The sequence below is a fragment of the Pogonomyrmex barbatus genome, unplaced genomic scaffold, assembly GCF_055798465.1.
Source record: "Pogonomyrmex barbatus isolate J1 unplaced genomic scaffold, ASM5579846v1 scaffold3, whole genome shotgun sequence".
Classification (NCBI taxonomy): domain Eukaryota; kingdom Metazoa; phylum Arthropoda; class Insecta; order Hymenoptera; family Formicidae; genus Pogonomyrmex; species Pogonomyrmex barbatus.
Window position 1 is genome coordinate 8,546,750 of NW_028297127.1, and position 13,583 is coordinate 8,560,332.

At 35.9% G+C, this 13,583-nt stretch overlaps 1 protein-coding gene across 1 annotated transcript; it reads right to left on the bottom strand.

The window, feature by feature from the left end:
• Nucleotides 1-145: 145 nt before the first annotated feature.
• ash1 (histone-lysine N-methyltransferase ash1) lies at nucleotides 146-12,475 on the bottom strand. Its single transcript, XM_089079385.1, has 14 exons — nucleotides 11,841-12,475; nucleotides 10,804-11,183; nucleotides 10,516-10,724; nucleotides 10,178-10,297; nucleotides 6,438-9,967; nucleotides 5,913-6,245; nucleotides 5,489-5,769; nucleotides 4,874-5,376; nucleotides 4,352-4,773; nucleotides 3,807-4,133; nucleotides 3,536-3,708; nucleotides 3,290-3,456; nucleotides 3,017-3,208; nucleotides 146-2,954 (listed from the first exon to the last, which is right to left on the bottom strand). The coding sequence occupies exons 2-14, from the start codon at nucleotides 10,973-10,975 to the stop codon at nucleotides 2,811-2,813; spliced, it is 6,573 nt and encodes a 2,190-aa protein (XP_088935511.1). The 5' UTR covers nucleotides 10,976-11,183; nucleotides 11,841-12,475; the 3' UTR covers nucleotides 146-2,810.
• Between the last annotated feature and the right edge of the window lie 1,108 nt (nucleotides 12,476-13,583).

Genomic DNA, 13,583 nt, shown 5'->3' on the forward strand with positions numbered 1-13,583 from the left:
TTATACTTATAGATGTGTAACTTATATTACTGTTTTTTTTTTTTTTTAGCAGTCTGGTGTAGCATAAGTTTATATTAAAATTATTAAATTTACAAAAATATTAAAAAAAAATAGATAAGCAAAAATAAGACATGACAGACTCGTGTAAGGAAACTTTTCATATTAAGTATATTTTTGTTCGTCAGAATACAATAGTCTGTACATGCACTATATGTATAGAAGCTGTCATCGCAACATCGTATTTTTTCAGGATTTTTTTTTTATTATATCTAAATGTATTATAATAGTGTTAATTATATATATAAGCAAACTCAGGAAACAAGTTATTACATAGCTACTGTTACGAATGATTGAGCTGAAAAATGTTGCTAACGTATTGCATTGATATATGCATATATGACAATCCAACGATTAATCGTGATGTGCAAAAACAAAATCGCTTAATATAAAATATAAAAAGTTGCGCTTCTTCACGATTAAAATGATTCAATAAACGTAAGACGAAAGTTACTTCAGATCTGAGAAAAATAATTTTGTCACTCTTTAGTGAGAAAATACAATGATTCCTTTATTGTGATACAACATATTATATTTCGGTCTCGTTTAATCTTGCCTAATATAAATGAATAAAATTATACATAATAAAAAAAATCTTTTGTTTGTTCGTGCAATTACAAACTGTATAATATCTATATATTATACAATTGTATGAAACATTTAATAACTTAATTTATACGCATCCTAACTTATGATTTCATTAAAGATATTTGATTAAGAATTGTGTGTTGCATAAGTTGCAACTTTCTAAGTTATTAATGTCATTATTATTTATAATGCTATTATAGCTGAAAAAGATTTATTCATCTATACATAGATGAATGTTATTCTTATAACAATATGTACACTATTTAATATATGAATGCATGAGTAGATAAAAGCAAACAGAAATATATGTATGTATGTATGTATGTATGTATGTATGTATGTATGTATGAAATATAATATATATATATATATATATATACATACATACATACATACATACATACATACATACATACATACATATATATATATATATATATATATGTATGCGCGCGCGCGTGTACACACACTATATATATATATAACACGCGCGCGCGCGCACACACACACACACACACACACACAAAATAAAACAATCTAAATGGCTAAAAATATCTCACAAAACATACATTCATACGTGGAAATAAAAACCATATATAAGAACATAATGTTGCATTAAAATAATGATATTCAATGATTCTTTTTCTCGTTAACATTATCCTCGATATGAATATGATACAGGTATAAACTGCATTTTACATATTCTTAACAAATAAAAATCGTAAAAATAATCGAAGATAAAGATAATGTAATTGTATGTCATGGTAAAGGCATGTAATTGTTTCACGCCTTTATAATTCACCGATTAAAATTAAAGCAGCGTTATTTTTGTTAAAATCGCTCACATATCGTATATCCTTTTTACGATAAATCAGCTTACATAGAAGACCAGCTTCAAGTCTTTTTATTTTTGAATTACACAATATAATAAATATTTTGTAATTTACTCATTGCTGATATTCCGAATAGAAAAGATTTTTTTATTCTGATGAATAAATATATGTCTTATATTAAATTTAAGGCCAGTATATAAAGGGTTAGTAATATTCCTTTTAATATACTTTCGTCTTACGTTGAAACATAATAGTAAAAATTTTTATGAAAGTAGATATTGTATATGAATAATAGTTTAGAGTACGGAAAGAAAAAGTAACTTTGTATCAAACATAATTGTCCTCACATGTATCTATCATACTGTGTAATGCAATAATAAATATAGAGTCCTGAGTACACATATATACAATTTTGGAATCACTGCGACCTATCCGATCGCGTTCGACTATTCAATATATATTAATAAATTAAATACAATAGTAAAGATTTTTTTATAAAGTGAAGAAAATATGTTACACGTCATTTAAATATAATATCGAGGGATTATGAAAAATATAATATTACTTCTGTGCAATAAAGCATTACATATGTGAATACACGCTCATTATTCATAATATTATATGATTTTGAGTATTGATTTTTTCCTCTCGCACTGACATGACGCTTAAGCTTTTTTGACCCCAGAAAACATATAATCTGTACATTTAACTATATTATTTATGAAAAAAAAATATACAAAAGATTTTCTATACAAGTACCGCACTTTGCAGTTATATCAGTGCGAGAGGAAACCCAGTTCTGGGAAAAATCAATTACTTTCTTAATTTTCCTCTATTAAATATTCTAATCATGATAAAATGAGCATACTCTACTTAGTTTCTATTAATAAGTATCTATTGATTGCTTATGACATGTTCCTGGAGCTATCATAAATCAAAGATGCTTATTTTAATGCGGGTAATTAAAAAGTTGCAAATAAACAAAAAATATGCATTAAAATCTAGTTGTGATACAATATCTATGCAAAAAAAAAAAATATATAAAAAAATATCGATCAATAATAATGTATTTATGTTAAATGTTACTTTAACTGTACTATATAGATATATTAATTACACCAATGGACGGGTTGTACGAAGAGGAAAACTGTTTCTCACGCTTTTCTCGTTAAGAGTGAAGAGAGGGAAGAATGGGAAAAGGTAAATGTACAATTATCTTGATTTACATGGTAGAGAGTCAAGTTTAGAACGATTGGAATCAGCTAGCCTATTAATCTAAGATTGAAATTAACCTATATGTACAATATGATATTATCGTGATGTTACCCATTGTCACGGATTGAGTCCACCAGGTCTTTTCCGATTTCGTCTGTTTCTTTCTAGAAGAAAGGATAGATCTAATGGATCTTTCTTATTCGGCATTCTTTGCAGTAGATTTAGTAGAATGCCGTTTAATCTTTTCTTCTGTTCCTCTCGCTGCGAATGACAATCATTTACAAATAATCATATAACAAGTAATAAACTTTCACAATAATTACCTGAGCATACAATGTTACAGATGGTGTAACTGTTAAGATTTCGCCTAATTTTCGTCTGGTTCTATTACCATATTTATGTTCTTTGTTATGTGTTTTTATATTATCGTTAGACTCCAATTTTTGGTTCCCATCTTCTTGATTGTTATTTTTCTTCTTGTCTTTAGACATCTTGATTCCGTCGAGACTATGAGGCTGAAAATAAAATATTGTATTCAAGATATTCTACATATTAATATAAAAAACATTTCTCGATAGACAGTAAGATGTACTTACCAAATAGGTGCGATAATGTTTTATACGTTGAGGAAAAGTTTCAAATGCATAAGGTTTCGTGCATACCGCATGCCTGGCTCTAGCCACCTTTGTAAAAAGTCTTGCTGCACGATCAACACGATATTCACATACGTAAGTATGTTCGGGAGTAGAACCGACGGGACGTCCTTAAATCAAAAGGATACAAAATTACAAGTTGGACAATAATATTTATATTGATACAATCGATAGAATGCTAATTTATACCTTTACAGAAAGTATGAGGATCTAATACCCAACATCGCTCGGCTACAAGATCACAAGGTACTGCTTCGTACAACGGAGCACACACAACTTCGTTTATATAAAACTTTCGCGTTGGCTCGTGATACGTTTCGTGAGGCCTAAGATAATGATGTCCAAATACAAATCTCTCGCCCCTATTAAACAAATAATTTAATTTTGAAACCTATAATTCTATCTTTTTAAATGGATATACGAGACCTCAATGTTTTATCAACATAAAACAATTGCTTACTCATTGTTTTTCCATAGACGTTCGATTCTGAAAATATCCATTTGCTCATAATCAGGCTTCTGTATAGTTTTGTATGTGTGTTTATCAGGCGTGTCTCTTAAAACGTAGACTGTGTCCCCTTGCCGAAGTTGTAGATCGCCTCGCATCAATGTTACATAATGTTTCTTGCCTTCTTCCTCCTCCTCGCCTTCTAGTGGAATTTCCAAATCAACCTCACGAGGTTGACATCTTTCACAAAGATAAGATTCAGCGCTCGTATCTGCCTTAACACAGTCACAATGTTGCCAAACGAGACAACGTTCGCACTGAATCATCAAACCTTCGTCTCTGTATGATAGATGTGTGATCAATAAGAAAAAAATGGATTTTCTTGATAAAAATATCTATTATACTACATCTACATATCTAAATTAATTTATTTATAGTTTTTACAATTTTATTTTGCTTTCAATAATTATAATTATAATTATATATATATATATATATATATATATATATATATATATATATACGTTGGATCGACATTCGATAAGCGGTTAATTTACCTGTGTAGTCCGCAAATACATCTGATTACATCTTCCTCTCCAGCCGTAGATCCACGAGGTGGTAAAAAACCTTGAGATGGAGGAGAACCTGTTGCTTCTGTTATAGCGTCCACAAAATCAGGTTTGAATCCCAAATATAATTTCCGTAATCTCGCCGCGGCGATTCCTATTTCGGACGTTCTACCAAAGAATCTCACGTTGTTGTCAAAGAGCCTTATCATATCTTGATCAAACTGTTCCGCAGTTTTGTAATGACCAGTACCAATACACTGTTCTATTGTTATCAGATCGATGGGTTCTGTGATTTTCTCATAATAATCAGAGAACTTTTTTTTGGAAGGTAAAGTCATAAAAGGCATGCATAATAACTGATCATTTTCATCACTAGCTTTTATGACAGTTGTATATAAATCTTTTAATACCTGTAGAAAATAAAATATTACAAAATGATGACATTGTTTTAATCTACAATATATTATTTTTCATAATTATTTCTTTAAAATATATAAATTATTTTCTGACCTTAGCTAGTTTTGCAGTCTTATGTACCTCCGGGTCATCCTGTGCTTGCGCAAGTCTACGTGTTCGTACAGTACGCGCATTGATGTTTGTCAATGCAGTTAATTGGGAGAAAAATGCATCAGATTGCGCCTTAGAGTCACCTAAATTCTTTTCCTTTGTCATATTCGCGTTACTAGATTTTGTTTTGCCATTCTGTACTTGAATTTGCTGCACCGATGCTGATTTCAATCGTCGCACTTTCTCTAGATTCCTCAATAGGAAACAATGATGTTCACGCGCGAAGCATCGCTGTTGATAAGACATCGGTTTCAATTGTGGCGTATTGTGTGTCAAAGTTGGATCTCCCACTTTGCGAGACTTGCAAATGTTCTTGGAGTTGGTTGATTGCACTGCATTCGATTTACGAATGTTCTTTCGCGGTCTGCCTACTGATCTTCTCTCAATAGGTTCCATTTGCGATGGTAGAGAAGGAATGGTCCGAGCTACCCTTTGACTCTTTCCACCTGTTATACAGAAAGTTTATAACTAAAATAGCTGACACACATCCTATTCAAACACACTCTCTATTATATAAACACTCTCTATAAGACAATTCAGTCAGATTTATCAATTTACCTATAACACCTCTACAGACACTACTACCACATCTACATTGCTGTCCTTCCGATGGATTGAAAAGCGCAAAATTGTAATCATATGTTAACTCTTCCCCCGGCTTAATATCTCTTGATGCAAATAATGCCATACGTGGTAGGCCCAAGACACTCCATTTCTGCATCTCACAATTGGGTTCGCACGAATGATTTACGAACCTCCCGTCACCTCCCATACGATGACCATCGATTACCAAACCACCATCCAAATGCAAACAATAGTGATGCGTATCATTGGCATATCTATATCGTATATTTAATATACATTTAATTTTTTCATCTTTATATATTTTCCTCATATTTTTTCAAATTTCACGATAAAAATGAAAAAAATTTTAAACAATTTAATATCTAGTGGAAACCATAGGACAAACTATATACTATACCTGGTTGCCATCCTCGATTTGAACTCTCTTTCTGATACAACTTCACCCACGTACTCAAGAATAAAATCCCCGGATTTGATAGCTTGTTGCGTTTTTACTCCCCATCCTTTATTCTCCGTCATAAACCTCAGTAACCCTGGCGACCACTCGTGCTTTTGAATCTTTTGATTCTCACACTTTTCACCACAAGGACACAGTTGTGGCGAACATTCACTAAATACCATTCGATTAATACAATCATCTCCGCAACCACTTTCTGGTTTGCATTCACAGGCTTGCGCCTCGTATAGAGTAGTCGGTTTAACATCGTAATAAATGTTCGTTCGAATTTTCCTGAAAAAAAAAAAAAAAAAAAAAATCATCGCACATCATTAATATCCAATTATTACATATAATTTGTATTATTATTTATAATATTTATATATGCGCTTGATATTTAGTTACAAACTTGTAACGTAAAAAATGTATAACAATTATTTTAACTAGAATTATAAATAGAAATTTTATTTTAAATATTTCACTTACTTGTAATTCCATGATGGTACCATATTTCGATCAAAGTGTCTTGATTGAGCATGAAGCCATAATAAATCGTATTGCAATTGAAATGACGTTTTTCTCTGTCGCAAGAGTTTCCCAGTCGATATAATGGTCGGTAATTGTTCTGTAGCGTAATGCTCTTCTGAATTGGGACAAACGATAATTTTTTGTTTGGTATCGATACCAGTGAGTTTTTTAGATTCGAGTTTTTTGAACTCGGATAATATGCTGCTAGCTTGCAAGTATCGCTTCCTCCACCTCGATTGTTTTTTCCGATTATGAACAGGACCTATGGGTTTCCTGCTGACCTCTTGATCCTCGCTGGCCACATCACTGCTGGGCGGTGCCTCGCTCTCCGTATCGTAACCCGCGCTCCTTAGTCTCTTCGTGCTTCTTCCATACAGATTAGAAGGACTGGTCGAACCCCTTCTTTTCTTGTGATTATTGTTAAAGCAACTAGATAATTCCAGCTTGACATTCGCTGCTTGAGCGTTCGCGCGTTCCAATTTTCTCAAGTTCTCTTCGTTTAGTTCTGCGATACGTTGATTTTGATTGTAACGTTCGAGAGATTCTTCCAGCGATGCATTCTCATCGTAGATCCGACAGTCCGGTATTTTCTCGTACTTGACCGGACTCGGATAAAGTTTTTCAGACAGTATACTGCTGTCGGATTCCACGAGATCCTTACGGACTCGCAATTGACCGGTACAAGACTCGATTATTTCATCCGAACCACTTCGGCTAGATGTCTCTTGCACTGTACTAGAATTGTCTACATTTTTCACATCATTTTTAGCATGCACACTATCGTTGTTTTCTATTACAACATTGTCCTGAACTTTATTTTCTATCAAAGATGCTTTATTATCTTCCGCATCTTCGACTGTGTCTTGATCTTTACACGTTCCATCAGTGTTACCCAATAGCGCTGATTTGATCACTCTAGAAGAATCTACAATCTTTTTCTTCTTCTTCTTCAAAGTCGGAAAACCTGTACGATTGATGGCTTTCCGTCTTCGTATCTTTTTCTTTGTGAGAATCATCGCTGTATTATTCATGAGATTTGGCACGTTTGAGTTATCGATCGGAGATTTCTTACTCTCGGTCACAGTCTCACCGTCATCAAACGTCTCAGACACGTTCGTTTCCGAATCAACTTTAATATTCTTTTCCGTGCGAATGTGTTCGACGTCAATCTTGTCGCTTGATTGCGTTTTATCGGTCTTGATCGATTTATCCGACATCATAGTCTTTTCCGATTTGCCAGGTTTTTCTGTGGCAATTTTGGAACTCTTGTCCGTCGATTTTTCTTTATCATTCTTGTCGAGAAAGTTGTGACCTTCAGAGGACAATTTTGTGACAGTAACACGAAGATCCTTAACAATCTTTTTCTTTCGGCGTGGTTGAATTTCTACTTGGTTGGTTGATTTATCTTCATCACTACCCTGTTTTTCGGATGCTGCGATTTCAACATCCCTTGGCCTTTTCTTAGGGGTAACCGGCATAGTCTCCTCGTCGTGAATGGAGGATGTCGAGCTGCCGCCACCATATCTCGTAATAGTAGCCTCGATCGCTTCCTCTATATGGCTTTCCGTGGAATTGGACTCGTTCGCTGTCACATCCGCGCAACTCGCGTTCGAGCTTTGCGAACTATGCGGACTCGAAACGTGGTAATGACGTTTCTTCAATGGCAGCCGCTGTTCATTCGGATTGGAACTCGTACTAGTGTTTGCACTGCTCTTGGAATCTGTGCCCGTCAATATTTTTTCTTTTTTCAATCGTCGCTTTAATTTCTGATCGTCATTCGCACCGACGTCGCCACCTTTCCTCTTTTTCGTAAGCTTCTTAACACGAAAGATTTGCGGTAGCTCGGAGTGATTGGCGCAGGTGTTGTTCTTGCCCAAACTGCACAACTTCTCAAACTCCTCGATCAGCTTTTCCAGCTCCTGGATAATACATGGATCGATGCGAATGGGATTCTTTGGTGGCGCGAGCAATCTCCGACGATGTTTGTGATGATGATGGTGATGATGATGATGATGATGATGATGATGCTGCTTGTGACAAGAATTATGCTGTATTGGCTGCACCAGTTTGTCGCACTTATTGGATGTACGCTCCACATTTTCTGTCTTTAATATATCGCCGACTGGTAGTGATATTAATGTCTGTACGCCCACACCACTTGTCTCAAAGCCTGCTGTGGTAATTTTTTTGTTGCACTTGTTTTCCTTTAGAACTCGCCTAGTGATTGGAGGCGCGATCTTTTTCACTAAATTCTGCCTTCTAGGTGCAACAGCGGTCGCATTATTTCTGTTCTCTTTCGAACCTGTTCTCTTACCAATGCTCAACATCTTTTGATCGTTAGATACCTGATGCTCGCACGACATCTGCTTCTGTCGCGTCAAGGGAACTGTGGTCTTGTTAGACACGCATGTTCTGTCGTGCCTGACTTTTCGACAGGATCTACCGTCGCACCGTGGCACGAGTTTGTTTGCGGTGGATCTGTTTAGGCACTTTACTCGCATCGACGAACTTGTTCCCGTCGTCCTCTTGACCACGCTTGTCTTTTCCTGCGAAGATTTCACTGCGGTATAACGTGTCTTTTGATATACCATCGGTTTACCTTTCGTTCTTTTGTTTGCAGGAGACCGTCTCGCATCGTCTTTCACTTCTTTCGATGCAACGGATTTTGCATTACCTCGTTTCCTAAGTGGAAATGTGTCTTCTTTCGCTCCCTTTACGATCGATTCCTTTCCGGCAGTTTCTCTCTTTTCCGATAATCGAGAATCGGGATTATTTAAATTTTTTAAAGATTCCTTTCTTTCTTTTTCCGCTTTTTCGATCTTTTGAATTTTCTCAACAATTTCCGGTTTTAAACGCGGCCTACCGGGTCCACGTGGTTGCGTAGACACTGTCTTTGCTGGCCTACCAGGTTTTCTCTTCGGAGGATACAGAACCCGATCGACATTCACTGCCGGTTTAGTAACGATCGGCGGTTGGACTGGAGATTGGGTCGGCGCTGGAGGACTGACGGGACTGATAGCCAGATGTAACGGACTATTGTCCACCGATTGGATGCCGGAATCGGGCGATACGTTTGACACGCATGGATACTCATTATCATTGTTCAATTTTTTACCACATTTGCTGCGCCTTTTTCGTGGCTCTGACAACATAGCAGTCTTTTCAACAAACTGTTGCAACAGAGTGGAGCTATATACAGGTACGGGATTCTGATCGCCGTTCTCGCTCGTGTCCGAGTCTGCGCCGAGCGACATGCGTTCGATCGCCTTTGACACCAGCCGACCGCTCTCCGAATCCTCAAATCCATCGAACGGCGGATCCTCCTGCTCTTGCGAGGTAGGCAATGTAGTCGCGTGATGTTCCTGGTTGATTTCTTGTGTCGGTACGTGATGGTGATGTTGATGTTGTTGCGACTGTTGTTGTTGTGGTTGTTGTGACGCCGCGTTGCCCACAGACGAGTCTGAATCTTCACTACTACATTCTGAGGACTAGATCAGTTTGTATGATTTACTACATAATAATACATATTTTGTTATAAAACAAAATTGGATTAGAGTGAAAATTCAAATGTTAGCATTGCTAATTCTCATATTGATTTGATTGATGCTATTCTCGCGCAAACTGTAAATAAGCCTTCGTTAAATAATCTCTAATCTCTTTTTTTTCATAAATTTTTAGAATTTTTGTCGCACAATTACCTTATTTCCTTGATTGTTCTTGACCTTTTTTGTAACAGTTCTTTTATTCTTTTCACATTTAATTTTTTCAGAGTCTTCTTTTTTAGGACCTTTCATAGTGATTTTTAATTTCAGTGCTCCCTGCAACAAAAGGAAAATATCTTTTTACAAGATACACAATAATAGGACGAAAAATAGCAATAAGCGAGAAACAAATGTTAAATAAAAGCCAATATTACTAATGATATGTATGTGCAATGTAATATTTTTGTAATATATTTTTGCGAAAAATAGATCATTTAATATTTGAATATCTGAAAAATAACGAGTATGGAATGAAGTGTTGTCTTTCAATGTACTTGTTCAAAGTTAGTTTCTTGAATGGAAAATGTTTGCTCGCTATGTTCAGACGAACAGTCCGAATTGGATCCACTATCTTCCTCTTCGTCGCCGCTACTTTCGTCGTCTGACTCTGAATTAGAATCCGAATAAGAGCAAGAGCCTTCGCTTCCACCAGAGCTTTCGTCGTCAGAATCAGAATCTTCTTCGGAATCAACCGAATCTGTCCCTGAAATTAAAAAAATTTATTTCAAAGACAGTTTAAAAGTTGTGAAAGTTATGTCTGACAAAGTAAATTTTGCAAATACCATTAGGTTCAGTAGCAGGATCCCAACTACCACCACCTTTTATTGCATCCATATCAACGGTTGAAGGGAGCTCTTTCTCTTGCTCTCCATCGTTTTCTTCCCAATTCCAATTCTGTAATTCCAAATCTGAAGGATGATGAATAACGGCGTTCCATCCTGAATCACCAGACATTTTTCAGCTTATCTAACATCCAGCTGAATCGAATAGAATACCATTCCTTAAACTTTTGTTTACTCATCAAGCTTTTTTGTAATAATAAAAAGCATATCTTCAAACTTTGACCAATAGAAAATTCATTTATGAATAATCGCCAGAATCATTTTGCCTGAATGTCCAACTTATTGATAATTGAAGCTTGCATCTGCTCTATTATATAACTCTGAAAAAAAATATCATTAGTCGATAACAAATATCAAAGACGACTTAAGCTGAAATATCAATGGTATCATTAAATTTTGTCCAGCACATTTATTGGCTATGTCGTAGCAAATATCTGCGAAAACTGAACTATTATTCTTCAAATATTCACTGTCCACAAAAAGTCTAATAAATTTGAAAAACAATATCATAAATCAATCTTATATTTAAAAAAATATTCTACTTCAAGAACATTTAAAAAAATAAACTGCCAGGAATTTTTCATGGTGGAATTCTTCACTCTTTTTTAAAAACAAACGTCACATTCTATGCCGTATAGATATATGTCGTCTAAACATTTAATGATCTCAAATCGAGAGAGTAAACAGAGGCGCATAATTTTGCAACTTAAAGTAAATATAAAACATAAAAATAAAAGATTTTGTCTGAAAAGATAATAGAGCGCAGGACGATGAAACGTTTGTTCGGCGTCTCGAAATTTTGTGGCCATTTCGAAATGACGCGTCACACGCGTAAACAATGAGATACGTAACGCTCGTATGAAATCGGTGCACGGCGCATTGGCCTTTCAGTTTCGGCTCCAAACACGATACAATTGCTCATCGATCGCTCGCAATTGAATCGTTGGAGCGCCGTTAACGACATCAATGCCGGTTACCTGACCAGCGAATGCGTTGAAATCGCGCGAAAATGCCGACGCCGACGCTGAGACGCTAACACTAATCGACGACGCAACGACAGCTGTTCTCGTAGCGTGGCGTGCGCCAGGTGTGCGTCTTGATGGAATTGGCGCGAAACGTCACTGCATTAGCTGAACATGGGGCGGTGTCGTGTCGCGACGATTGGCGAAAATGTATAAACGATGCCGGCGGGTTGGGAACGAGCCGCCGAGATGAGGATCAATCGGCGAGATATCTTCCCACCGCGTCGAATACAATTGGAAAGTTCGATGTTTACGTCCAGACAGCGCGATCACAAAATGGCGTTTCTCGGCGACATCCTTAGTCCCAACTCTGTCTTAGTCCCAACTCAATGCGCCAATGAAACTCAAATCTCTTTATGATTTCGAGCGTTAAACAGCGAACGATGAACGACGTATCGCTCGTGCGTCGTATGTACCGTGTCGTATCGTGTTGCACCACGACGGCGGTTGCCCCGGCCACACGTTTATCGGACTTTCCCGGTACTGTGTGGACTGCGTGGTACTCTCAACTCTCAACTCTCACGCCAGGTAGTCTCGCGTGAAACTCGCGCGACATGCGTCAAGATATCGCATTTGCGATTCCTTTCAATGTTACGCGATCATCAATGTACGCGGCAGTATCGCGAACCGCGATGCTGAGTGTTGCTATCGGTCGGTACAAGATATAGGGGAGATGTCGATAATGGGAAAACAATCTTTACTCGTACTCTTGGTATTTATTTACATTTTTTACATGTACATTGGTTTTTCATTCTTTTCTCCTCCAATGTCTAGGTGTTGGTATCGATATAAATATACTGTTCATTTTTAATGCACATTAATCTAATGTAGTTTAAGTGAAAAAATCCGCTATATATCACTTTATTTAATTACTTTATTTAATTCATCATGTTATTTATTTATGCAAAGAATATATTTTTTAAATTCATATAATATATCAGAATACATCGGACGACATCGAATACTCGAGAGATGTGAAAATAGATAAAAGATAGCAAGATGGCCGCAACGTTTATAAAAGCATTGTTCGTTTTGTCTATTCTGAGTCTATCTCGGAGCAGACCTGGGTATCTTTGGATAAGATAAACCAACTCCGGAAGTGGATCGTAGAACAGGAAATTAACTACTTATTATGCTCTAAACGATTCTGAAGCGACTTAGACCGCTGTAAAAAAAAAAAAAAAAAAAAAAAACACGACACATTTGTTTTTCGATGTATGATGTTTTATTTAAATATAAATTGATTATGAGTTCTTCGTCTTCATCATTCGATTCATCAGAAATCTATCGGCCGGGAAATGCTTTTCGATTCTTCTTCGTTTTTTGAAGACGAAAGCGATAATAATAGACATTGCATAGAAAATTATGAAACTATCATTTCTAAATACAGTGAAAAAGAATTTGTAATGCATTTTAGATTAAGAAGAGATGTTGTTAACCAACTTATTATACAATTATTTTACAGTTTTCGCAATCAATATATTACACAACTATTGGTTAGTGCAATTATAAAAAAAAAAATTACAAAATTTACAAAATTTACTTATAAAAATTTATTTATGTTATGTATGTTCATAACGATCGCGCTTAGAAGCGCCACGCTGATGTTTGGCACTACGCGATTTCGGAGCAGTTCTCGCGCTCGTGATTGCTCCATGCGTGGGGGATTCCATTCTGGGGGTCAATCATATAACTTTA